The sequence below is a fragment of the Myodes glareolus genome, chromosome 2 (assembly GCF_982192425.1).
Source record: "Myodes glareolus chromosome 2, mMyoGla1.1, whole genome shotgun sequence".
NCBI classification, from domain to species: Eukaryota; Metazoa; Chordata; class Mammalia; order Rodentia; family Cricetidae; genus Myodes; species Myodes glareolus.
The window spans coordinates 65036312-65062834 of record NC_142027.1 but is presented as its reverse complement, the minus strand read 5'-3'; the positions used below and the strand labels follow the sequence as shown (position 1 = coordinate 65062834).

The 26523-nt window shown below is 42.3% G+C and overlaps 1 protein-coding gene across 5 annotated transcripts in view; it reads right to left on the bottom strand.

The window, feature by feature from the left end:
• LOC125413061 (protein mono-ADP-ribosyltransferase PARP14) overlaps positions 1-26523 on the bottom strand; it is a 651703-nt gene that overhangs the window by 267004 nt on the left and 358176 nt on the right. Inside the window, exon 1 of one of the 5 annotated variants that reach the window (XM_087901065.1) lies at positions 4601-4869. The exons of 3 other annotated variants lie outside the window; for them this stretch is intronic. In XM_087901065.1, the coding sequence (XP_087757191.1) occupies positions 4601-4787 (187 nt within the window). In that variant the 5' untranslated portion in view covers positions 4788-4869. Of the gene's footprint in view, positions 1-4600; positions 4870-26523 lie in introns of those variants that run through there. One more of the 5 variants, XM_087901069.1, reaches the window with a different exon arrangement.

Here is a 26523-nt window from a genome sequence, read left to right as displayed (position 1 = left end):
CAATCTTTACTTACATAATTAGTTCATGATTTCTACAAATTCATCATTATGAGCCAGCAGCTTAACCTGTCTCCCTAAGCAGCAAGCCCTTGTAAAAGAAGGAGAACTCAGCACAGGGATGTGAATATCATTTTGTGAGTATTATTCATGTTGTAGACATGTTGGCATATGGTGGAGTGCACACCCCTGGTCACGTGTAGGCCACAGCAGGACACTGGGTATTTCCCTGATTGCTCTCTGCCTTCCGGCCTGGAGATGGGGTTTCCCCCTGAACCTGAAGTTTGCCCATTGGCTAGGCTTGCTGTGATCTGTCCATTTCTGTTCTCTACACTGGGCACATGGAGCCATGTCCAGCTGTTTACAAAGGGACTGAAGATTCAAACTCCAGTCCTCACACCTACCCAGCAAGTTATCTAACCCTGTGAACCATTCCCTTGCCCCTAAGTTTACTGGAGTGGTATTGTTTATTTGTTTATGTTATTTATTAAGACAAGGATTTGCTATGCAGCCCTGATTGGCCTAGAACTTGCTCTGTAGACTAGGCTGGACTCAAACTCACAAAGACCTGCTTGCCTGTGTCTCTCACGTGCTGGGGTCAAAGCATGTACTGCCATGCCCAGATTACTTTTTAATATTCATTGGTTTAGCTTAGTTATCTGAGTGTTCCCCCAAAGGCCTTGGGGGTTGAAAATTAATGGTCTAACGGAAGGTCCTGGAAACTTTAAGAAGTGAGGCCTAGAGGAAGTCAGATTCCTCCTGAAGAAGGGATGATCCTGGGACCCCATCCCTTTTCTCCTTTCTGTATCACTACATAGCCAAGATTTCCCGATGTGGTGTACTGCCTTGTGCCATTGGCCCAAAGCAGCAGGCCAACTGACTATTAACGAAAAACTCCAAAATTGTAGAGCCCAGATGAACCCTTCCTCTATTCAAGGTGATTATCCCAGATATGTTATCACACAAGGGAACTCTCATAAATCCTGTTATCATCCTGCTACACAAATCCTACTTACACAGCCTCAGTGTTCTTACTGACTACTGAGGTTGGTGGAATTGTTTTGAGCCAGTCAGTGAATTACATTGAAGAAACATAGAGTGTAGTAGTACAGAACCTGTACTGTACTGGGTGGACACTAAAAGCGGAAATATTTATAATTACAGGGACAGCTGGGTACATGGGGTGAGAACCATGCTGTACAGAGGTGACCCAGTTGGTCATCCTCAGAATGACCATCAGTCCAGTCATTAGCCTGCAATGATAAACAACACACATATGGTAGTAAAGGGGGGAAAAAAAACAAGAATAGAGGAGATATTGCAAAAACAGAATTAGAACACCAGACAGTTGAACTTAGTGAAACTCAACAGCATCCAAAGACTTGCCATTTGATTTGCAATTAACCCACAGTCCAGCTGAGTGGCTATAAAGGAATAAACACTTCTGGAGCAGAGGTTCCCCACTGAAAGTATTTTCTAGGAACGCTGTCAACCACATGAAGAGCTATGAAAATGTGAATTGTGATATCACAAGCTGCAGCCAGAGAGAGAAGAGGAAAATCAGTGTTGCTCAGACCATGGAGAAGCAGAAAGAAACAGGGAAGGGTATGGTCATCATAGAGAAACGAAAGGAACAGGAGGGGCATGGCCAAGGAGAAAGATACCTGAGCCCTGGTGTTCACAGATACAGCAAAACATTAGGTCCCCTTGTTCTCTGATGGTAAGCTAGTCTGATGAGCTCAGAGCTTGTCACAAAGGGAAACATGATGGCTCTTCCACCTCAACCATGGAGACGGCAGGCCTAGCGACTTCACTTAGATGTCCACTCAGATACAGGTGTTAGAATCCATCTGAGAAGGAACATGGGACTCTAACTCTACTCTATGAGTAGTCAGGAGTTTCCAGAGAAGCTGTACCAGCTGGTGAGGGAGACTGAGGACTGGGTGACCTCGGGGTAACCTCTGTGTGAACAGTCTGAAGCCTGTTACCAAATGTCATGTACCTCTGTGTCACATTTCTCTTCTTTCATGGACTCTAGTGAAGTCCATCCAAGGCATCCAAGCATGGCCATCTCTTCTTAGATGTATGCTTTTCAGGGGAATCTGATGCCCTCTTTTGACCTCTGCAAGCACTATATGCATGTGTTATATTGACATATAAAGAGCAAACACCCATACACATACAATAAAAATAAATTTTTTATGTATGCATGTATGGTTTTCAGAGACAGGGTTTCTCTGTGTAACAGTTCTGGCTCTCCTGGCATTTGGTTTGTAGAACAGGCTGGTTTTAAACGCACAGAGATCTGTGTGCCTCTGCTTCCCTAGTGCTGGGATTAAAGGCATGCCCCACCACCGACCTGTCAAAGCTTTTATTTTTTTAAGAATACGAGTTCACTTACTTCAAGAATACCTAGGCCCTCACTTAATAAACAGGAGCCCATTTAGGACTAGAACGTATGATAAAGTGTGTCCACCTGAAATGGGGTTACAGGGATTTGAGTTTGGGTCTGAGATATAGCTCACTGCCCTAAAGGAGAAAAGACCTACATACTCAACAGTACACGAAACCAGTTGACCTACAAAGGTGAGACCTCCCTGTTGGTACAGGTATACACTACTACACTGGTAGGCTCAGTAGTATTGCCCTGCTGGTGTAGGTTTACATGAATAGATCATGCCTGCTCAGGGTATTTCTGGGATGGAGGGTGGGGCCTCTACAGGAAAGGAAAGGGGCTGCCCTAGGATTGCAGGGTAAATCTGCTGGGAAATTCCAGCTGCCTTGCTGAACAGGAAGTGGGGCCTCAAATAGGAAACCGAAAGTGAATGGAAGTTCTGATCACCCCAAAGACTGGCCTGCAACAATGTTCCATTTTAATGCTCTGAGTCATCTGTGTTGGGAGTGAAGGAGAGGAATTAGCTGAGCCACCTGGGAGAAGAGGGGGCTGTGGACTGGGAGCCCCTGAGGGAGAAAGCTGAGCAGTGTGAGCCCAGCCTTCTCCTCAGCTACCCAGGGCCTGCTGGGAAGGCTACAGCTGGGATTGCACCCTCACAACCATACTTTCCTGTGCTGTGTATGTCACTAAACTACCAGTATCTTAGAGATCTCCATTTTGTTGGTTTGAGGTTCTCAATATACAACAGAGAGTTTTCAGACTTCAGCACGTCCCAGTCACTTCACAGGGCTAGTGGCAAATGCTTCCCCACTCACCCACAGTCTCTGTACTAAAGTGTCTAGAATAGAGCTGGGGCTGGGTCTAGTTCCCCCACCCTCCCTGTGACCAGAATGCAGTAGTCTGCACCCCTAACATGTGACCAGCATTTGGAGACAGCTCAAGAGAAGAACACATTCCATAACGGTTGTGTCTACTGGGGTAGTGACAGCTGGGATCAAACTGGAAACCCTCTAACCCTCTGAGGTGGTTCTCAACCTGTGGGTCGCGACCCCTATGGGGGTCAAAGCTCCTTTCTCAGAGGTAGCCTAAGACCATCAGAAACAGAGATATTTATATTACACTTCATAGCAGTAGCAGAATTACAGCTATGAAGTAGCAACGAAAATAATTTTATGATGGGGGCACCACAGCATGTATTACAGGGTTGTAGCAGTAGGAAGGTTGAGAACCACTGCCCTAGGAACAGAGAAAATGAGAAAACAGGTCCTGCTGTCAGCTGTCTGTGGAGCACGCCCTGGTGAAATCAAACCTAGGATAATAAGGTTCTCGCCCAGGCTTTCTGAAAACCTGTGTCTACACCTCCTATACCAGTCTCTCTCTACTTTTTTCTTCTTGGATCCCTGTTGGGCTGTTAACTACAGCCTGGCTTCCTAGGCCTCTTTGCCTCTCCTCTGCCCCAGATGTTTCTCCAAATTTAAGAAGAAGGAGGAATTGTCTGCATTCTGAGGATGACCCTGGTCTACAAAATCTCAGGTGGGAACTAATGGTGGCTTCCAGAAGCAACAGGTCTGGGGCTTCCAATCACCCACCTGAGCAAGCAAACAAGGCTGAGCCTCCCTTGCAGACTGCAGACAGAAGTGGGGAACATTCAACTGTTCAACTGTTCTGCAGCCTCTCAGAGATGAGGGAACCCCCACCCCCATCCTACTTCCACACCCCACCCAGGCTCAAAGATCACAGCCAACTGAGGCCACCCTGGGGCAAAAGGACAAAGCAGGAACTTTGTCCAGGATGTGGCACAAGAGCTCCTGGGCTTTTCCCTCCTCAAGCTCACCTCCCAAAGACACCCCTCCCAGGTAGAACCCCTTGGTGCTAGCTGATCCACAACTCCTCAAGATTCTTCATTCTTTAACTGTACCACTTGAATAATAAAAAATGGGAAAGTTAAAGAAGGAAGGAAGGAGGAAGGGAGAGAGGGAGGGAGGGAGGGAGGGAGGGAGAGAGAGAGAGAGAGAGAGAGAAACACAAGAAGGCTCACAGCAGCCAGGAAACTCATGGAAGAGAAGGGGGAACCACCACCGCTCCAGAATGAGCTTGCCACCCAGATTTGGCCCCCAGGACCTCCTGCTCCCCTGAAGCTGTAGCCCAGTATTGGGCCTGCCATCCATGGCTCTGAACCCTGCAGGGTGTGACCCTTGTGCCCCTCACCATCCTCTGGGGAGAAGAGCACCAGAAAGCTGGCAGGACTCCCAGGCTGTAGGACGACCTCGCACTCCCCTCCGCCTGACTTCTTCCGGCTCTGGAAGTATGTTTGCAACTTGTTGATTAAGGTCTTCGGAGGGTCGGGGCCCCAAGACCCCTCCACCAGCAGCGGGAAGGGTCCAGATGCTGCCATCCTGGCTGGCCTGTGAAACTGCGACTGCCCAGTCACCCAAAGCAGCTCAGAGTTCACTTTGAGTTAACTTCTCTTTTGCTTTCTATTTCACCTAGCTGGCCCTGGATTGGAATAGTGTAAACCCCACCCCTCTCCCAGGCACACACCCAAGGACCCCGGGCACTCCCAGTCCCCTCTTTCTTCTCCCTCCCTCAACAGAAGTGAGTCAATCCCAGGGAGCTGTCAATCCCTGACTCTGGTCTCCAGTGCACTTTGCACAGTGGCTCTCTAGCTGGGCTCCTCCTGCACTTCACCCCAGATACAGCTGAGCTTTGCTCCATCCCTAGAATAACTTCAGTATACACAAAACCCACATTGTATGACAGAAGAAAAGGGGCTCACAAATGATCCTTTGGGGATGTTCCCTGCTCACTTGGGGACCACCCGTCAGAATTTGTCCCGCCTTTTTCCTGCTCCTAAATTCTGTTTTCTCATCCGTGAACACTGTGTCTACAAACTCCAAGTTTTGAGGAACGTGTGCTAGACACCAACCAATGCTTTCTGGGTGTACAACGGAGGGACACAAATGTGGGGACACAGGAGATAAGACAGAAAACAGGTGTTGCTGGAGCAAGAGAGCAGGGCCTCCCAGCCTAATTATGGGAAGGACTGGAAGAGCTTATGGGCAGGTGACATGGGGCACCTGAAGCCTAAGGACTATTGAGAAAGGACTTAGAGGATGGGGGAGGGGGGCTCTGAGAGGTGACTCACCTGCACAGAATCACTAGGGCTGCTGCATGGTGCTGGAGTGGACTCAGGAGAAAGAAGGCTGCCGACCTGCACTCTCCAGAGAGGCCTGGAGGAAACGTGGGCTCTAAGCTGCCACTGAAGGCAGCATTTGCTGAAGGATCTGAAAAGTTCAGCCTGGAGTGGGGCAAGAGACTGGATCCTAGCGCAGGAGTGAAGAGGGCTGACTGGGACAGCGGTGAGAAGGGCTGGGACCCTGTGTATCCTCAACATGCAATGAGCACATGTGTGAGACAGTTAGAGGCTTTGCCACTCCAGGGTTAGGTGTGCTGGCCCTCTGTGGGCCCCAGCAGCCCAGTCTGATGAAAACAGAGAGGGCAGGGAGTCTGGAGAGGCCTGAAGTCTGACAAAAGGAAGGAAGTAGAAGCTGCACACCTTGCCAGACCTTCCCAGAAGATGACTGAACAGGAAGATGGGGAGTCAGGCTGTGATGGGGGTCTGAGTTTGTTTCTTGGATATAAATATTTTGAAGATAGAAAAGTCCTAGGTATGTGTAAATGTTTACACAAGAAGGGATGTGGAAGATATTGGTGGCACCAGCCATGACTTCCCCAGGCACCAGCCGCAAAGCATCATGAATGAAGACAGGGGCTTGGACAAAGATCTAGGCAGTTTCTACTGATGGGTCTCATTTCTCTGTGTATTACAATCCAACAGGTCACACAACTCAGTGTGAGGCTTGTGAAGATCTTGGTAACACCAAAATGTTTCTGAAAGCACAATCACCAAAAATTAATTCAAAATCAACTGCATAGCACATCCTTGCTTCTGGCCCAGCTTCCCCAGTGTTGTCTCCTGACGTCATGCATCATGTGAGAATGCTTAGTTTTAGAAAGTGCTGTTTTGGGGGTTGGAGAGACTGCTCAGCAGTTAAGAGAACTGGCTGCTGTTCCACAGGACCCAGATTGAGCACCTGAATGGCAGCTCACAACCCCCTGTAACTCCAGTTCCAAGAAATTTAATACACTCTTCTGGCTTCTGTGTTCTCTTTATATACATGTGGACTGTTCAGAAACATGTCATACACTGACACACATGCAGGCAAAACACTCACTATAAAAAATTCTTTCAGGGGCTGGGGAGATGGCTCAGAGGTTAAGAGCACTTGCACTTCCAGAGGTCCTGAGTTCAATTCCAAGCATCCACATGGTAGTTAACAGTAAGTAGATCTGGTACCCTCTTCTGGCTTGCAGGCTTCACCCTACTTTTCAAGATGGAAGTCTTATTCAAAATGGCTTCAGTTTGGCTCTTTCTTACAGTCACAATAAAAGTGATATTTATAGTTGAAGTTTCCATCGACACTGGGCCTTTCCACTCTGGGAGACTCCTTAGTGTAATCCAGTGTCAGTCTGCCGGTACAGTAGTCTCTAACAGAGCATCTCCAAACTAGGAGTGACATAGGCTCTCTGATACCCCAGGTGGACGCTGCTGCCTTTGTCACTTTTCCTGTTGCTCTGCTGAGACACCTGACAAAAGCATCTGGAGGGAGAAGGGTTGTTTTGTCACAGTGCCAGGTGCTGTCTATCAGTGCAGAAGTCACAGAAACAGGAGTCCAGGATGGCATCAGGGTTCAAGGTGGCTGCACACTGCACCACAGTCAAGGAGCAGAGCAGGAATGGATGCTAATGGTAGCTCATGCTCTCCTTTCTATATCCTATTGAATGAACTCTATGTCCGTTGTGCACCATGAGGAAGGAGAGAGACAACACCTATGGGCAGTGAAACAGCACAGTCATTAGTAAACCAGCACATGAGTGGGGTCGCTGATCCATCAGCTACCTCGATCCTCCTGGCCCCTGAGCAGGGCAGAAACAGGGTTTATAAGCACAGAAACCTCAGACACCTGTGCCATAGTTACAAGTTTCCACTAACCTGGGATTTCAGCACCAGGCCAGACTGCAGCAACATCCAACTTCACAGACTAAAATCTACTGGATTCTTGACCTTTCTGGTTTAAGGTAAACATTGTTGGCCTACAGGACTGCATCATGTAGGTCAATTTAATGAAACACCTTTAATATCAATTCTATCCATTCTTCTCTGGAGAACTCTGACTAGCATGTGTTACTCTGTCTCGACTACTTCATGTCACTGTGGTAAAACAGCATGACCAAGGACACTCATCAAAGGAAGGGATCATTGTACTATGATTCTGAAGCAATACAGTCTATGATGGCAGATGGAGGTGGCAGGCAGCAGACACCTAGAGCAGCACCTGAGAGCTCACATGTAAAAGTGCAAACAGAGGCAGAGAACACACTGGGAATGCCAGGACTCTTCTGAAGCCTCAAAGCCCTCCCCCACTGACATCCAGCAAGGCCACACCTCCGGCTTCATCCCAAACAATTCCTCCCTCTGGAGACCTAGTATTCAAATATGAGTCTCTGGTGTTGTTCTCGTTCAAACTACATCAGACAAAATAAAAAAAAAATCACAGGTTAATTTCCGTGTGTGGGAACATGTCCAAGAATGGAGCTCTTTGAGGGAATTCTTAGTGCTTGGGAGAAAATGCCAAGAAAAGACGATAAGAGGCTTATGACCTCTGCTCCTTCTAAACATCTGTTTGTGCTTGGAATGTGCATTTGTGCGCCTGCCAGGTCTAGTAAGTAGGAATGGGTTTACTCAACCCATTATCTCAATACTGTCATTTAGATAATGTCCCCAGGCACGCCCTGTTCATGTGATTATACACAGCATGAATCATGGTAGTTTTGTTCGTGTTAACTTTGCTCATCACCCTTTTTTCTTGCGAAACTCTGTCTTCTCAGATACCATGATGAACCCCCTTCCACATGATGTATTCCCACACCACAGGCAGCCTTGAGCCTTAATTCCCCCAATTTTCTGTACAAATGCTAACAGCCAATTTTCTCAACAACTGCTTTCTATCAACCCCAACACTTCCCTGTGAATGGGACTTCAAAAGTCAGTGAGGAGCTGCTTAACCCTCAGGGAATAAACTGTCTGATAAATAAAGCTGGCTATCAAATGAGACTTTAGTCTGCTTTCTTTTATGCTCCATTCTCCCAGGTCCCACTTCCTGTAGAGTAGAGACACCACGATGAACATAGATACAAAAATGCTCAATGAAATACCTTCAAAATTGCTGGTGACACGTCTTTCATACCAATACCTGGGGAGACTGAGGCCAGTGGATCTTTGTGAGTCTTAGGCTACGCTGGTCTATACAATGAGTTCCAGGGCAGTCAGAGCCAGATAGTGAGAGTCTATCTAAAAAATATTAAATTAAAATTTAAAAACCAATGCAGAAGTTTCTCTAAAGACTAACATTAGAACTACTATATGACCCAGATATATATATATATATATATATATATACCCAGATATATATATATATACCCAGATATATATATATATACCCAGATATATATATATATATACACTCCTGGGCATCTACCAAAGAACTCTATACCCTGCTACAGAGACACTTCCAAATGGTTTCAGCCTAGATGTTCATCAAATGATCACTGAATAATCAAAATAGGAATATGGGACAAATACATAATGGAATTTTATTTACCCATAAAGGAGAGAAAAAAGCCAGTTCCACAAATGTCTGATTGAAGCAAGCTGTATTTACTCAACTGGCTTCCTCTCCCAATGTCAGGATTTTAGAGAGCAGCCCCTCACTGACTTTGAGGTCCCTTTCATGGGGAAGGGTTAGGGTTGATAGAAAACTCTTGTCAAGACAACTGGCTGTTAGCACCTGAATATAAAAGTGGGATATTCAGGGCTCAAGGATGCCTGTGGGGTAGAGAAGTGTGAGAATCGATTGTGTGGAAGGAGGGTCATCATGATACCTGGGAAGACACGTTTTCATAAGGAAAAATGGCAACCATAAGCCACAGCCTCAGGAGTTTAGCAGTGTATACTTCGTTTAGCATAGGTTGAAAAACATAAAGTTTGTAGGATCCTTAGGCTTAGGCAACAGAAGCTTATTTTTGTAAGGTATGGAGACTTAATAACAATGTATAACACTGTATTTCCCTAACAACAACAGGGCTCCTTCTTGGTATCACAAAAGAAAAAAATGAAATTATAAAATGCCTTGTAGGTAAATGAGAAAATCTTGAAATTATATTAAATGAGATACCCAGACTCAGCAAGACAAGGGCATGTTTTCTCTCATGTCTGAATCCTGGCTTCCTCCTTCCACTTTACACACACACACACACACACACACACACACACACACACACCTAGACTCAGCATATGACAGAAGACAGCCTGTGTTTGTCCTTCTAAATCTGGCTTATTACATTTAACATAATGATCTTAAGTTCATCTGTTTCCATGCATGCTAGGATTTTACTTTTCTCTACAGCTGATATTTCTCCTGTACATCTACACCACATGTTCTCTCTCCATTAGCTGAAACGTAAAAAATCATTTTACATGTATGAGTGATTTTCCAGTGACTGTGTACCATGAAAATGATGGAGGCCTAAGATTCCAAGCTGCCCCAGACATAACCACTAATCCAGCTGGGCTAGCCAATCACCTAGGAAACCACCCTCAAGAAGGTAGATTTACCCAGTACCTCGCTAAAGAGATGGGAGGAATAATTAGCCCTTTGATGAGATTATGTGCTTTTTCCTTCCCAGAAACTCTACCTTCTGTCCAGTCATTACAGACAGAACAAGCACAAGGCCCTGTGAGGTCTGTCTGTAACTATTTTCCTTCTTTTTACCTATTTTTTCCTCCTCTTCATTCCTCTCTTCCTCCTTTTCTTTCCTCCTTCTTCTCCTTCTTCTCCTTATCCTCCTCCTTCTTTTCTTCTTTTTCTATACTAACCTGAGCCTGAACATGTGCTCCCCAACACTTTGGACTTCCTTAATCTTTATCTGAAGCATCCTCCCCTCTGGCCATCGGGTTGGCTTCCATTGATAAAAATGCAGACTTAGCTCAAATAGCCTGGCTTTCTGTCTCTCTTCCACCTCCCTTCCCAACAGAGATGTTGGCCTTTACATGGTCCTGCAGTTTTTCTTTTAAGCTCAAATAAAACTGCCTTCAAGATTTCCTTTGAGTCCATTTTTAAATTCTTCTACTAATGAAACTAAGACCTCCAAAAAGGGACACCATTTTCCCTGTAACACTGTCCATCCGTAAAGCATTGCCATAAATAAGGGGGGAAACACTATTTATTATGAATAATAATAATACATAATGATATGGGATTACCCTCTGTTTGCTGAAAATATAAAAATATATAGCCAGGCTGGAAAAGATGTAGAGAGAAAATAGGCAGAGTCAGGGAGAAATCATGTAGCCACTTCAGAAGACAGATGCTGGACACTGAACAGAACCTTACCCGTAGGTCACAATCATGTGGCAATACTCAGATTAATAAAAATCGGTTAAGATATAAGAGCTAGCTAGCAATACACATAAGTGATTGGCCAAGGAGTGTTTTAATTAATACAGTTTCTGTGTACTTATTTTGGGGCCGGGCAGCAAGGAAATGAACAAACAGTCTCCGACTAAAACAAAATGGTGCTTATTACAAGCAATGTGCTCAACAGATTTCAAAGTATAAAACCTTTTAATGTTATCAGCCAATCACCAGCCACACACGTTCTAAGATAAATGAAAATAGTCCTAAAGTAAAAAGATTTGAAAACATTGTTTGACATCACGCAGCTCACCCAATATCCACTTGGTAATTGGGGTGACCATCTACATTGTCTTTAATCCAAAGGAATATACTATTTTCTTATCTCTGGAGTGAATGTGAGTCAAAATCAGTCTTCCCTCCCAGGGAATTTGGGAGATAAGAATACAGTTGCCTGTGACAATTGCATTTCAAAGTGATGACTCTCAGATTTTTATAAAAACATCCCCAGGGGCCAAAAGTGACCAGAGATTTTAAATGAAAAGATTTTTATACTTCTCCAAAGTATGTGCCAAGGATGAGCACTGACAGGTGTTTAAAATGAAAATGAAGAAAGTCTCACCCTTTCTTTTGTATCTTAAGGAATCAAATTTTTAAATTTTTATTCATATTTACTGTATGCAGCCATAGAATACACAGGTGTGACTGTGAACATGGTCCTGTTACAGACAGAGAAACTGAATTTCATTAAAATTTCTAAATCTTATTTGGGTGTGCCTGTGTGTGTGTGTGTGTGTGTGTGTGAGAGAGAGAGAGAGAGAGAGAGAGAGAGAGAGAGAGAGAGAGGTGTAAGAGATTAGAGAACAATTTTTGAGCCATCTAACAGGCCCAAATTTCATGTAATAGTTAAATCTCATAAATATCCCTGTCCTTTTGATTTCCATCAAAGCACTAGTCATCTTAAAAGTCATTCTTATTTTGCACGTCAGCTGAGAAAGAAACTATGTACCATGGCTGGAGAGATGGTTCAACTGTTATGAGCACTGGGGGCTCTTTCAGAGGATGTCGGTTCAATTCCCAGCACCCACATGGTGGCTCACAGTTTGTAACTCCAGTCCCATGGGATCTGATGCCTTCTTCTGAAGTTGTAGGGTACCAGGCATTCACATGCAGCACAGACACATATGCAGAAAAAAAAACACCCACATTCATAAAATAAAATAATATAATAAAAGTGTATAGTATTTGATACCCTTGGCCTCTTTTCTTTTTTCTTTTTTCTGAACTCACAGAGATCCATCTGCCTCTGCCTTCCAAGTATTGGGATTAAATGTGTGTGCCAGCACTGCCTGACTCCTTGGTCTCTTTATGACTGGGGTGGAGACTTCCTCCAAGCCTAAAAGTGATGAATCATTGATTTTTACCACTGCCTTGCTAACCAGCAGTCAGCTGCAGTCCGTTTTGGTTTTGTCTGTATTTCCGTCAAACAGCACATTTAATCCTCTAGATTCATTTCCCAGGGGTACTATAACAAAGCCAATAAGTTGGATAACTCAAAGCAATAGATACTGATTTTTGCATCGTCCTGGAGTCTGAAACTCCAAACTAAGATGCAGTAGGATTGGTTCCTGCAGAAACCCCTGCCTCCTTCATCACTAGCTGATTTGATTCTCAGTGTCTGTATAAATCTCTCTGTGCACAGATTTCTTGTTTCTTTAGGACTCTGATCCTCAGGGTTTTCTAATTCTGTATGACCAGAAGCAACTTGCAGACAAGTGGGCTTATTTCATCTTCCATTTGCAGGTAACATCCCAACACTGAAGGAAGTCAGTGCAGGAACCTGGGGTGGGACCTGAAGCAGAGGCCGTGGAAGAGTGCTGCTTACAGGCTTGCTCCTCATGGCTTGCAAGCCAGGACAACTTGCCCAGGGATGGCACTGACCACAATGAACTGGACATTCACACATTAATCATTAATCAAGAAAATACCAAAAAATAATACTAATAAATTTATGCAACATCTCTTAAAAAAAAAAGAAAGAAAATACCCCACACGCCAATCTGGTGGGGACATTTTCTCAGTTGAAGCTATATCAAGGTGACAAAAAGCTTACATGTGGCATATGTGCAAGTTTGTAAGTGTGCGTGCTCAGGTGTTAAGCCCCACGTGGAAGTCAGAGGAAGACATGAAATATCTTCCTCTATTGCTCTCCATCTTACTTTTTTGAGAAAGTGTTTCTGTTGTAATCTGCTGGTGTATACTTTTAAAACTTTTACATCATACTGTATATGTGATCCAACCCTGCTTTAAAACACATTAAGCTGTTTTCCACTGTTGTAAGCTTCTATTGCAAACAATTTTTTTCCTGTCTTTCACAAATATAAATCTTACCTGTTAAGTTAAAATCCAGCACAGTCAACCTTGGACCCAGCTCTCCAGATTCTATGCTAAAGGCATAACTCATCTGTACCCAATAAACTGCCCTCAAGTGCTCAGAGATCTGGAGAATATGGTATTTAAATGTTTAATTATTAAAAGACTTTTCATAACAGAGAGACAGGTTGTCTCCCAGCAGCAATACTCTATTTCCCCCTAAGAAGACAGAAGACAGATGGACACAGAACAATGTTCATCCTCAATTAACTTCGTCAATTGAAAGTGCTGACCACTGGGAAAAACTGCCTTTCATCTAAACTGAAGATCTCCAGATGCAGACAAAGAATCAAATGGAGTTGACTTGCCTAGCTGCTCAGGCCAAGGTTGGCTTGTCTTCCTACAGATTTCATAACCCACAGGATCTTCTGGAGCCTGGAAGGCCTTGCTTCTAACAACAAAAGGCAAATGCAGTCCTAATGCCCTTGCCCTTGACGACCATGGAGGACACTGAGGCGTGGTTCTAGGTGCCAATAGAGTAAGTCCTCTATCGTTTTTAAATTAATAACTCAAGTAAAATTTTATCCTTCCCAATGATCTCTGGTGCAGTCTGACAGCTGAGAAGTTTTGGCTGTTTAAAAGGACAACCTCACCAACCAAATTTCAGTATAACTTCTTAACATATTCTAAATAAAAGATACTTGAAATATGCAAATGCAAATTATTGAAGTATGTACCTACAAGTTATAAAGGTCTGACAAATGAAAGTTATCAAATTTCTCATACTGCCTTTCATACTGTTCATTGGTCATTCTCTAAAGATACTTGTCATTGTGACAGACAAAAGCATCTGTCACAGTCATTCTGACATAAAAATGATGCTGTTTTACAATGTATGTGTCTAAAACTTATGTTTTCACAAACCCAAAACATTCTTGTGAGTTCCAGGGAACCTAATTGAAGGATCCACCTTAAACAGGTCAGATACACCCCTCTCAATTCCCTTTTCCTAAAATGTCTTTTTGTCCTAAAGTTAACTTTATCCTCTGCTCTGCCAACACCTAGCCAGGTCCAAGAGACACCAGATAGTTCCACACAACAAACCCTGGACAGGAGTACAGCAACTAGCTACCCCAGGATGTGACCAGCTCCCAGCTTTCTCTGGGACCCCCCAAGAAAGTCTTTGATGCCCACAAGTAAGCAGGAAGCAATCTTGAGACTTACCATCCCAATTTCCTCAACCTGCCGTGACTACCTCTGTAAGTCCCAAGCTCTGGTCTCTGGCCTCCATCTTTGGAGGCCCCATTCCTGTGCCTGCCAAGCCTTGGCCCTTCCTCAGAGGAGGATCAACATAGCCCTCCAAAATCTTGATCACTCCCCCAGTCTATTTAAACTGCTTTTCCAGAAAGTTTCCACAGGGTCTCTTTCTTCTCCCCCAGGGTGGTCACGTTTGTAGCTTCCTGGTTTCCCCTCAGGGCCACCTGAGAGTGCAGGAATCCCATTAAACCTGGATATTATTTTTAAAAATATTTATTTATTTGCTCATTATGTATACAGTATTCTTTCTTCAGTTCAGAAGAGGGCACCAGATCTCATTACAGATGGTTGTGAGCCACCATGTGGTTGCTGGGAATTGAACTCAGGACCTTTGGAAGAGCAGGCAATGCTCTTAACCTCTGAGCCATCTCTCCAGCCCCAAACCTGGATATTTTTAAATTTGGTTTGTTGTGATTTGACTTGTTTGGGATTTTTGCATAGGCAGAGAGCTCGCGTTAGGAAAATTCCTAACATCTTGGAGGTCCCACTGGGTATGGTGGCCTTTCTGCATGGCCATAGGCCACACGTTGAAAGCCCCCTAGTCCACAATCTGAGCTCTCCATGCCATGCTAAAGCCGGCTCCCAGGCTACAATGACTGCATCTTGGTGAGTCCCTTTTTCTTGTCTATACTACAGGATTTAGGGGGGACCCATTTGTCCTTACTTTTGTCAATTATCAGACTGTTGTGGAAGCTGCAGGCCCATTCCAAGAGTTTGATCTCAGCTCAGCAGTTAGACTGGCAAGACTGCGTCTAGTTGAGATGGACTTTGCTTTAGGGATGCCTAGCATTCAATTTCCACGACCCTGTTAGGCCTAAGAGCTATTTTAGTGGACGCGCTGTAATACTTAGGCCACGCGGTTGGGCATAGACTTTAAAATGGGCACTTGCAGTTCAAAGTCAGATCTGCTGTCACCCCTGGGATGCCTCTTACAAAATCTTTATACATTGGAACTGTCCAATATAATCTGTCCTGGCTAGTTTCCCTATGCAGTAAGATTTGGCCTCAATACTAACTTGACAATGGGATGTATTGGCCACCAGAAGGAAGCCTTGAGCTTACCGTCCTCTGGGACCTAGAAAAATTTTGTCACCGTAAGGACAATTGGGCAGAGCTTACATATGTCCATGGTTATTGGGCTCTGTGCTCCCACCCTTCCCTTAGTAGCCAGAATCTTGAAGCAGCAGTCTTGGTAGCTAAGGCTACAATGCCTCCAAACTCCTGGTCATCTGGGAATTGGGACCCTGACAATTCCAGTTGGACCATGCAGCCAGAGGCACTGGCCACTCCCCCTCCCTCAAGCCCACACTATCCAACCCCCTCCTGTGGAGCAACATTCTTCACATTTCTCTTCTTACTGTCTACACCCTCCCTTGCCAATCCGGAAGTTCAATGTCAATTTCTACCTTACCCACCTTCCTCTCCCCCTTCCCCCTCTACCTTATCTTCCCACCCTTTCACCCCCTCTGTGCACCACCGGGCCAGCTCTTCCCAATTCTTCCCAGTCTCCTCCCATACCAGATCCCACCATAGTTCCACCCTTCTCTGTCCTCTCCAGGAGGTGGCAGGAGTTGATGGCATTATGAAAGTTCATCTTTCCTTTTCTCTTCCAGTTCTCTCTCAGATAGAAAAGTGGTTAGGTTCCTTTTCTGTGAATTCTTCTGCTTATATTAAAGAGTTTTATTATTTGTCCCAGACCTACTATCTAACCTGTCATGACTATGACTATTATGTCATCAAAGCTTCTACTCTTACTCCTGAGGAGTGAAATAGAATTCAGGTAGAAGCTAGGCAATATGCAGTCCAGACTCATTTAATAGACAATACAGTCTCCGAGGGAGAAGTGGCTGTACCAGTCATAGAATCATACTGAGACTACCAACCTGGCCAAAACAGCCAACAGAGGCGGGACATAATGGTCCCTTGTCTCCTTCAGAGTATGGAAATGATCTCGGAAAAAGTAACTAATTTTGACAAAATCTGAGAAATTACACAGCTAGCAGATGAAAATCTGGTTTGGGGGTACTAGTTGCTGAAATGGTGCACGTTCTCACAAGTTCTGACAAGAACTCCAAATAAAGAACTTTGGAAAAACCCTATCAACTACTCAAAAATCATTTGCAATAATACTAGACAGTAATCTTGAAACTTAACCATCACATTTCTTTTACAGGATCCCATAAAAAGAACAACACCCCCATGACAGCTGGAAGCAATTCTAGAAAAATGATGTCCCTTCTCCCAAAAAGTTTGTTCCCAGGGTAAGGGATACTATTTAGTGGTTGATTATTACTTGTATAAGGTAGAGGGTTGGGGTGGAAACTATGTAGGCCCAAAAATCAAAAAAGAGGGGGGGGAAAGATTAAAAATAGTAATAGGAAATTTAGTGTGAACTTTTCACACCAATAATAATAATGATAATAATAATAATAATAATAATAATAATAAAATAGTGAGTAATAGAGTGCATACTTGTGAGCTATTCTATATGGACAATTTATATTTCTTGTTACTTGTATACTTTCTTGTATACTGATACAAGTTCAAATTATCTTTTTTATTTCTGTTTACAATATATGTATACCTATGCAAGGTTATTTTGTCAGATTGTATACATGCATGTTTCTACCTCAATATGTTGATGCAATTTTTAGGATATATTATCATATTGCATTATATATTCCTACTTCTTATCAAGACACTTGTACACTGTTTACATTTTGAGGGTATTGTCCTCATTTACTGCACAGTTGTTTACAGATTGTTTAATATTCTAATCTGAAGTCTTAGTCTTTAATTTATACACATATTAAGTATTACAGGTCAATAGTTATTCATTTTTGTTATACATATAGTCAGATTACTTAGGCTCTTTAGATACATTGTACTCTGTATAGATAGGTAATCTTCAACCACTTTAAAGATTTGTAGACCATGGCATTTAAATAACTTAAAGTTATGTTGACATGATACATGATTGCTCCTGACAGCACCAATCTATTCCTGACAGAATGTTGGGCACCAAAGACACTCCACTTTTCTTCTTGGCATAATTGGCCTTTGTTCAAGGAACTGCCCATGCCTTGACCACCGACAAAGTTTATGGTGACCGGACTAGATAAGCAGAACACAAGAAAAATGATTGTCAAATCTTGCCAAGACAGGGTAAGATGGTTCTGAATTTTTTTCCTGCCTCTGAAAGTGGTTTGTCAGTTACATTAGGCCTTAGCCAAAATTGGTTGTTTCAACATTGCAAATGAGACTTTGGGTATTTGCTCAGGTAGCCAGTTGTCTCTGTCATATATTGCCCACTTTTGAAGCTACTGTTTTGATTTTTTTTATTAATTTCTATTGAGCTCTACATTGTTCTCTGCTCCTCTTCCTGCTTCTCCCCTTTCCTTTTCAACCCTCCCCCAAGGTCCCCATGCTCCCAATTTATTCAAGAGGTCTTGTCTTTTTTTACTTTCTACTTCCCATGTAGATTAGATCTATGTAAGTCTCTCTTACTGTCCTCATTGTTGTCTAAATTCTCTGGGATTGTGGTTTGTAGGCTGATTTTCTTTGCTTTACATTTAAAAGCCATCTATGAGTGAAAACATGTGATAATTGTCTTTCTGTGTCTGGGTTACTTCACTCAAAATAATAATTTCTAGTTCTATCCATTTTCCTGCAAAATTCAAGATATTGTTTCTGCTGTGTAGTAATCCATTGTGTAAATATATCACATTTTCCTTATCCATTCTTTAGTTGAGGGGCATTTATGTTGTTTCCAGGTTTTGGCTATGACAAACAATGCTGTTATGAACACAGTTGAGCACTTGTCCTTGTGGCATGATTGAGTATCTTTGGATATATACCCAAAAGTGGTATTACTGGGTCTTGAGGAAAGTTGTTTCCTAATTTTCTGAGAAATCATCACACTGACATCCAAAGGAGCTATACCAGCTTGCATTCCCACCAGCAATGCAGAAGTGTTCCCTTTTCCCACAACCTCTCCAGCATAAGTTGTCATCGGTGTTTTTGATCTTGGTTATTCTTACAGGTGTAGGATGGAATCTCAGAGGTGTTTTGATTTGTATTTCTCTGATGACTAAGGTGACTAAGGATGTTGAATATTTCCTTAAGTGTCTTTCAGTCATTTTAGATTCCTCTGTTGAGAGTTCTCTGTTTAGGTCTGTACTCTGTTTTTTTTTTTTATTAGATTATGTGTTCTTTAGGTGACCAATTTCTTGGGTTCTTTATATATTCTGGAGATCAGACCTCTGTATGATGTGGGGTTAGTGAAGATCTTTCCCATTCTGTAGGCTGTCGTTTTGTCTTCCTGACCATGTCCTTTGCTTTATAGAAACTTTTCAGTTTCAGGAGGTCCCATTTATTAATTGTTTCTCTCAGTGTCTATGCTGCTGAGGTTATATTTAGGAAGTAGTCTCTAGTGCTAATGCATTCAAGTGTACTTCCCATTTTCTCTTCTATAAGGTTCAGTGTGGCTGACTTTATGTTGAGGTCTTTGATCCATTTGGACTTGAGTTTTGTGCAGGGTGATTGATATGGGTCTATTTTCATTTTTCTACATGTTGATATCCAGTTATGCCATCACCATTGTTAAATACTTTTTTTCATTTGTTTTTTTTTTTTGCTTTTACATATGAATTTAAGTACTGTTCTTTCGAGGTCTGTGAAGAATTTTGCTGGGATTTTGATGGGCATTGTGTTGAATCTGTTAGAATCTTCTTGATTGCACTTTCTGTCTACTCAAGTAATAGTTTCTCTCTTTTTAGGCCTTCAATGGGGTAGACGATTAAATAGAAATAACTACCATCCTCTTATAATTTAGCCAAGCCAATTCCAATGCAAGACTTAGACTCTTTAGACAAGAATGTTTATTAAAACATTTAACATGTGCTCCTTGCTTAATATTGTTTATTATGATCGTAATCTTAATTTTATACTTGATATCTGTTCCTAGTGTATATACTTTTGTATTGAGTTTAGAACTCTCTTATTTAGACAAAATGGGGAGGTAATAAGGAACCTCTGTCAGTTGATGATCTTTAAGAGGTGAGACCAGGTAAGGACTGTGACCTTTTGGGTACACAAAGCAAAATGGTGGCCTGCCCGGAGTTCACTCTCTCTGTGGTTCCCTCGCAATACAGCTGAGGTTGGACTTCTCATTTCCGTTTTGTGAGTTTGCCCTTTATAATCAAGAAAATATAATTGGTTTATCTTGGAGTTAGCCTGGGATTTTTTGGCCCATGTCTGACAACAACACATGGCTACACAGTGAAAACTTATCTCAATATACATTTTTTTCAATAAAGTTCTAATGGAAACACTGTCAACCACTGACATACTGCGTTTACAAAAGCAGTAATTATTTCTTTAAGGCAGTTCAGGATCCTACAAAGAAAATGTCATAATAACAGCATTGATTTTTTAAAAAAACATCTAATGTTTAACAACTTTACAGAAAAAATATACAGATCTGTTGTTCTCAAACTATTTTGAAAAATCCCCTCCATTTGCTTTCTTCCCTGTGACCCACAGGTCTTCATAGGTCTTCTAAAGTATAATTGGAGCATGTGTCCATCTCCCTAAAATATAATTCAAGAGTGTTCATCCCATAGATCTTCTAAAGTATAATCAGAGCACCTGTTCATCTCAGTAGGTTCTTTTTTGGGTAACATTATTTAACTAAATATTGTGTATTTCTTGTATCATTTTCATATTGATCCTTTTAGGATGTCACTGAAGATATCATTTTCATATGATGCAGTTACCTTCTATGATCTGTACTGTCAGGAGAACCTTAGCTTTCTTCCTGCATTTTATTATCATAAAACAAACATGCTATGTGTCATTTTTCTTGTTTTTTTATTATTGAACATTTTTCCTCAGGTTAATTCTACCCCTTGGTCAGGGTTAGGCATATTTATGATTCTTTCAATAAAGTACTATTTTGCCCTTCAGAAAAACTGAATTTACATTGCTTTCATTAATGCATGAGTGTATCTCCTCTCCCAAGGCCTTGCAGGTGTGGATTTTCATAACTTTTTGAAAGTTTTTCAGATTTTTTTAGGTATAAAATGAAACTTCACAATAGGCTTAGTTTGCAGTTGTTTTAGCTGCAAGATTGGCTGATGGAGGAGGGTTATCTGTCTATTGTGTTATTTTCATTGGTCAATAAAGAGACTGCCTTGGCCCTTTGATAGGACAGAAAATTAGGTAGGCGGAGTAAACAGAACAGAATGCTGGGAAGAGGGCTGTGAGGCAGACGCCATGGAGCCAGCCACCAGGTCAGACATGCTGAATCTTTCCCGGTAAGCCACACCTCGTGGTGTGATACAGATTATTAGAAATGGGTTAATCAAGATGTGAGAGTTAGCCAGTAACTAATTCTCTAGAGATAATGGGCCAGGCAGTATTTAAATGAATACAACTTATGTGTTGTTATTTCTGGGACTAAGCTAGCCGTGCGAGAGCTGGGTGAGGCGAAAAGCAGGCCTGCCCGCAGCTCCATTCTACAATTGGCTTCATATTTTTAAAGTCCTTGCTTACTGTTGGTGCTTCTTTAGTGAACTATCTTCCCATCATTGTTTTAATGTACAACTCAGGCCAGCAAAATAACTCAGTAGGTAAAGACACTTGCTGCCAAGTCTATTCAACCCAAGTTCAATCCCCAGAATCCACCTGGTGGAAGAAGAGAATTAATTTCAGAATGTTGTCCTCTGACCTCCACATATATGCCATGATATGAGGGACACCCATACACTCACACTAAATAAATATAAAAAAGTGCAAACCTGTGCTTTTAATAGCTTCTATATAGTCTTTATGTGTTTTAGTTATTCAACATTTGTCTCTGTCAAACATTTTCTCCACCTTCTGAATTTTAAGTCTTAGCTTCTTAGTACTCATTCTGTCACAGCTGAAATTATCTAAATAATAATTTTAATCTTAAAGATTTATGCTATTATTTTAATTATGTCTATGTGCATGCTCCTGTGTGCAATTATGTGCACATGAGGTGTCATCAGAGGCTATAGGCCTTAAATTCCCTGGAGTTAGATTTACAGATGATTGTAAACTGACTGATTTAGGTCCTGAGAACTAAATTTGGATCTGCAAGAGTTACATATGTACTTAAACACTGAATCATAGTTATTAGGAGTTGTGAGTTGTCATGTGAATATTGGGAATTGAACCCAGGTCTTCTGCAATAGTTAAGAAGTGTTCTTAACCACTGGGCCATCTTTCCAAACTCTCAAAGTTGTCTTTTAAATCTTCCTTTGCAGGGATGGCGGGATGGTTCAGAGGGAAAGAGCACTGGCTTTTCAGTAAGTCCTGAGTTCAGTTCCAGCAACCACACTCAGAGGTGATAGTTCACAAGCATTTTTAGTGAGATCTGATGCTCTCTTCTGTCATGTAGGCATATATGCAGGCAGAACATTGTGCATATAATAAATGTATAATGTGTTAAATTTTTTTCTTTGTATCCATAGTCAATGGATGATTTCCCCGTCTGTTAGTCTTTCCTATGTGGGTACATAATCTTGTGGGGTTTTTGTTTTCTTTTGTTTTAAACTATTTAATTTTTAATCTACCACAAGTTATTTTGCAGAGAATAGTGGGAGATGTGAATATTTAATGTATATATCCTCCATATTTATACAACTCCAAATTTGCCTCATAAACCCTTCGGGATCTAGAGTACTCTTTTGATACTCTTGCCCATTTATTTTCCTACAAAAAATAAAAATTACTTTAATTTCATAAAGATTACATTCTCAACTCCATAGTAAACTATGCTGAGTGGGGGTAGGTGGGCGTGGTCTTAGCAAAGCTCAGTCTACACTGATTTTGGTGTCTCTATGGTAAAAAATATTGTACATTCTCAATGTCACTCTCCCCCACAAGGGTCCAGAATTCTGACCCTTGCCTCTCAGATATCTGAGGATTCTTTTGTGAAGTCCATGGCTGCCTGGAGTTTATAGACTCCATCCTCATTCATCTCCGGAATTTCACAGATGTCAGCAAGAACTTTGCAACACTTCCCCCAACAGCAAGCTTCCAGGGACACACTGCCTGGGATGAATCAGCAGAGGCCCTGGGCTCAACTGTCTTTAAACTTCTCTGAAGCTGGAGTCCTGTTCCTCCAATTCTTGGTAACTGACTCTGTTTCTCTCCTCCACCTCAAACCTTTCTACTTTCTCTATTTTGTTGAGATTTGTTGGTATCTGTGGATGGGAATGATGACTGGCCACAGCTAATCCACTTTACTGAGAAACAGTGCTTCATTCTACTTGAATGTTTTCATTTACCTTCTCTAAAAATTATTTTTACTGACAAATTGGTCTGCCAACGTTGGGATGATTACATCCACATAAAACCTGAAAAAGCTAGGAAAGGAATTCTAGACACAAAAGAACAGAGTAAAGCATGGCTTCTTGGTAGTCAGTAGTTTTTTGTGGGGGGATGGGCTCTGATTGCTGGTGGCCAGCAGGGGTGCCATGGCTCCTTTAAGAGATATCTTCCTGACTCAGCATTGGAAGCAAAGGCTGCATAGCTTTAGGGGAAGGCTTCCTGGTTCATGTTAGTTGCAAACATCTCTGACTCTTTCAGGAGGAGGCCGAGCACTTAAATGGGGTCTGTGAGCAGCATGTTACAATTTGCTTAATGGTGACATAGACCCACTGTGACACTGGAGCTGGGGCAATGTGCATGGCTCTCAGAGTCAGAGAACATGCCTCTGCCATGTTGGACTGAGCAGAGTCAACAGGCAGGGCCGCAGAATTGGCCCTAGCTATGCCCATTTAGCATTTAGAAAAATAAGTGCTTCTGGTGAGAAAATACACATGCAATAAAGACAAATTCAGATGGAAAAGGCCTATATATATGTCTATTAATCTGTGTATTGCCACATGGTTGTTGACTACCAGCAAGTGTTCTTCCTACATCCGACGTCTGTCTCCTGTGGCACCTACATCACTTCTCCCTGACTCTGCCTATTCTCTCCTTCTCTATCTGCTTAGATAGAGAATTTCTGCCTTGCCCTAATCTGTGCTGCAATAGGCTAAAACAACTACTTTATTAACCAGTGGTATTCACAGCATGCAGAGGGGAATCCCACATCAGTGGTGGTGCATGCCTTTAACCTCAGCACTTGGGAGACAGAGGCAAGCAGATCTATGTGAGTTTGAGACCAGTCTAGTCTTCAAAAGAAGTTTCAGGACAGCCAGGGCTGTTACACAGAGAAACCCTGTCTCAAAAAAAAATTTTTACTTTTATGTATACAGTTGTATCCCCTGCATATGTTTGTTTACCTTACACATGACCAAGGAGACCAGAAAAGGACATCAGGTCCAATAGGACTGGAATTGCAGGCAATAATGAGCTCATATGTGGGCGTGGGACTTGAACCCCAGTCTTCAGGAAGGACAGCCAGTGTTTTAAGCACTAAGTCACCTCACCAGCCCTTTCATTTACCTTCTTATATTTTAATTCTGCAAGTTCTTATTTGTCTTTGACATATTTCTCAGAAAAATCTTCCCTGAGTTCTAAAACCCAGTTAAACACATCATACCCTCTACTTCTCCTTTAAGACTGGTGTTTTGTTCCATTATATGACCCATTTAATGCCTTTCTCCCATGGTAGACAATGAATTCCTTAGGGAGCAGACTTATCCTGTCATTTGTCACATCCTTGATGCTAGATGCAATGCCCATCTACATGGTGATAGTGCTTGAACGAATGAATGATATTCAGATCATCTCAAAGTTGTTTGGTTTTCAATGTTCCTCGTGCATTTTAGATTGTGCCTTTTCAGGCAGGTGAGATGCCTCAGGATGTTTTCTGCCAAGCCTGACACCCAAAGCTCCTTTAAGCTCTGCCACTTGTCCTCTGGTCACCTCAGTTTGCTGTGGAACCTGCTCACACAAGACAAATGATAAAAAAGTGTAATAGAACTTTATTGTGTTTTGTATTTTATCGCTTACCTTTGTTTGTTTTAGTAAATTTAACCTGTTTTCATAATTTCATTTTCCTGACATATTTAGTGATCATTAACTTTTTAATTTAGAAATTTACTCACATTACTTCATTTAACTTTTGCCTCTCAGTCTGTCCTCTGTCTGTGTCTTTCATCAGAATGTGCTTGGCTTGCAGCCAAACTAACATGGGAGGTGAATCAAGATCCACACTACCACCTAGCTGTTCAAGGGAAGAAGGACAGCAAGAACTTTGAAAGTGAAAACTCAGCTTCTAAAGTATGTATGTATCACCTAAAGTTTTCAAATGCAAATTTCAGGGGCTCCTTCTATAGACACAGCATAGCTCTCACTGCATACAGGATGAGAGAGTTTGTTCTGGAGCTAAATATGAGAGACCACAGTACAGAAACACAGATTTAGGTAACTCAAAATACTGTGTTCCAATGTGACAACAGTTTATGAAGTTTGTAGGGTTATAGAACAAAGAAAATCATAAATCAAGTGACTTTAAAAATGAGCCGGGCACACGCCTTTAATCTCAGCACTTGGGCGGCAGAGGCAGGCAGATCTCTGTGAGTTCAAGGCCATTCATGGTCTACAAGAGCTAGTTCCCGGATAGGCACCAAAGCTACACACAGAGAAACACCCCTCCTCTCTCTTTCTCAGCGCAGGGTCTTGCTTTGTAGGCTGGTTGTCCTGGAACTCACTATGTAGGGCAGGCTAGCCTGGAACTCATAGAGATCCAGCTTCCACTGCCTCTCTAGAGCTGAGATAAAAGAGCACACCTTCACACCTGGCCAATTATTGTCATTTTATGTCACTAAACTGGAGTAGCTATTAAAAAGAGAAAGGTAGCTACAATAACTATATGAAAAATCAGGTCACTGCCTGGTATAAAACAAGACTCATTCTTATTGAAGTTTCTTTCTGCAAATGCATTTGAGTCACTGACAGACTGTTAGATTTAAGAAAACAGTTGATAAGTAAGATGGAGAATTAATTTGCTTTAATTGAGGCATATCACTGACTCAGGGAGACAGAAAAGATTTCCCAAAAATCTGTGCAGCAAAGATTTTATAAGGTGGTTTCTGGCTGTTGATAGCTAGAGTGCCCAAATGTCATGAGCATTTATTTGATTTGAGTCTGCAAAGGTGTTGTTGATTCCTTCAAAGAGGAACTGGACAGGCAGTTGGACTGTAAGAGACACACAACTTGAGCAGCTGGTACCTATTCCAAGTTACTGACTTGCCCTCTATGCATGTAATTAAAAGACGCTTGAAAATGTCAACCCCACTTACTTTCATTACAAATTGGTTTTCAAGGACAGGACTCTAACATGAAGTGCAGTGTGTGGGAAGTTTATCAGGAAGTGACTTTGAGGTGGATACCAGTGGGAAGGAAACACAGAAGTTAAATTAGGCAAAGAAACCGTTGCAATGCTGGTGCAAGAGCAACCTCATTGAATCCCTAGGGAACTCATCAGGGTCATACAAGAAATATTGAGACTTTATGTTACTTTTTTTCTTGACAGGGTTTTTCTGTGTTATAGTCCTGGCTGTCCTGGAACTCATTCTATAGACCAGGCTGGCTTCGAACTCACTGAAATCAGCCTGCCTCTGCCTCTCAAATTATGGGTTTAAAGGCATGAGCTACCACCCTGTGAGTCTTTATGTTACTTTTTCATTTCATTTTTGCTTGTTTGTTCCCTTGTTGAGACAAGGTCTCGCTATGAATCCCAGGCTGGCTACACAATTGACAATCTTCCTGCCTTAGCCTCCCAAATGCTGAGATTTCAGCCATGTATCACCATGCCAGGGAGGCTGAGTCTGTGTGCTACCCCAGATTCTGTCACCATATTACCTTGAACAAAGTGGTTTGTTCACCGGAGGCAAACCCTAACTGACAGAATCACTTCCTGCA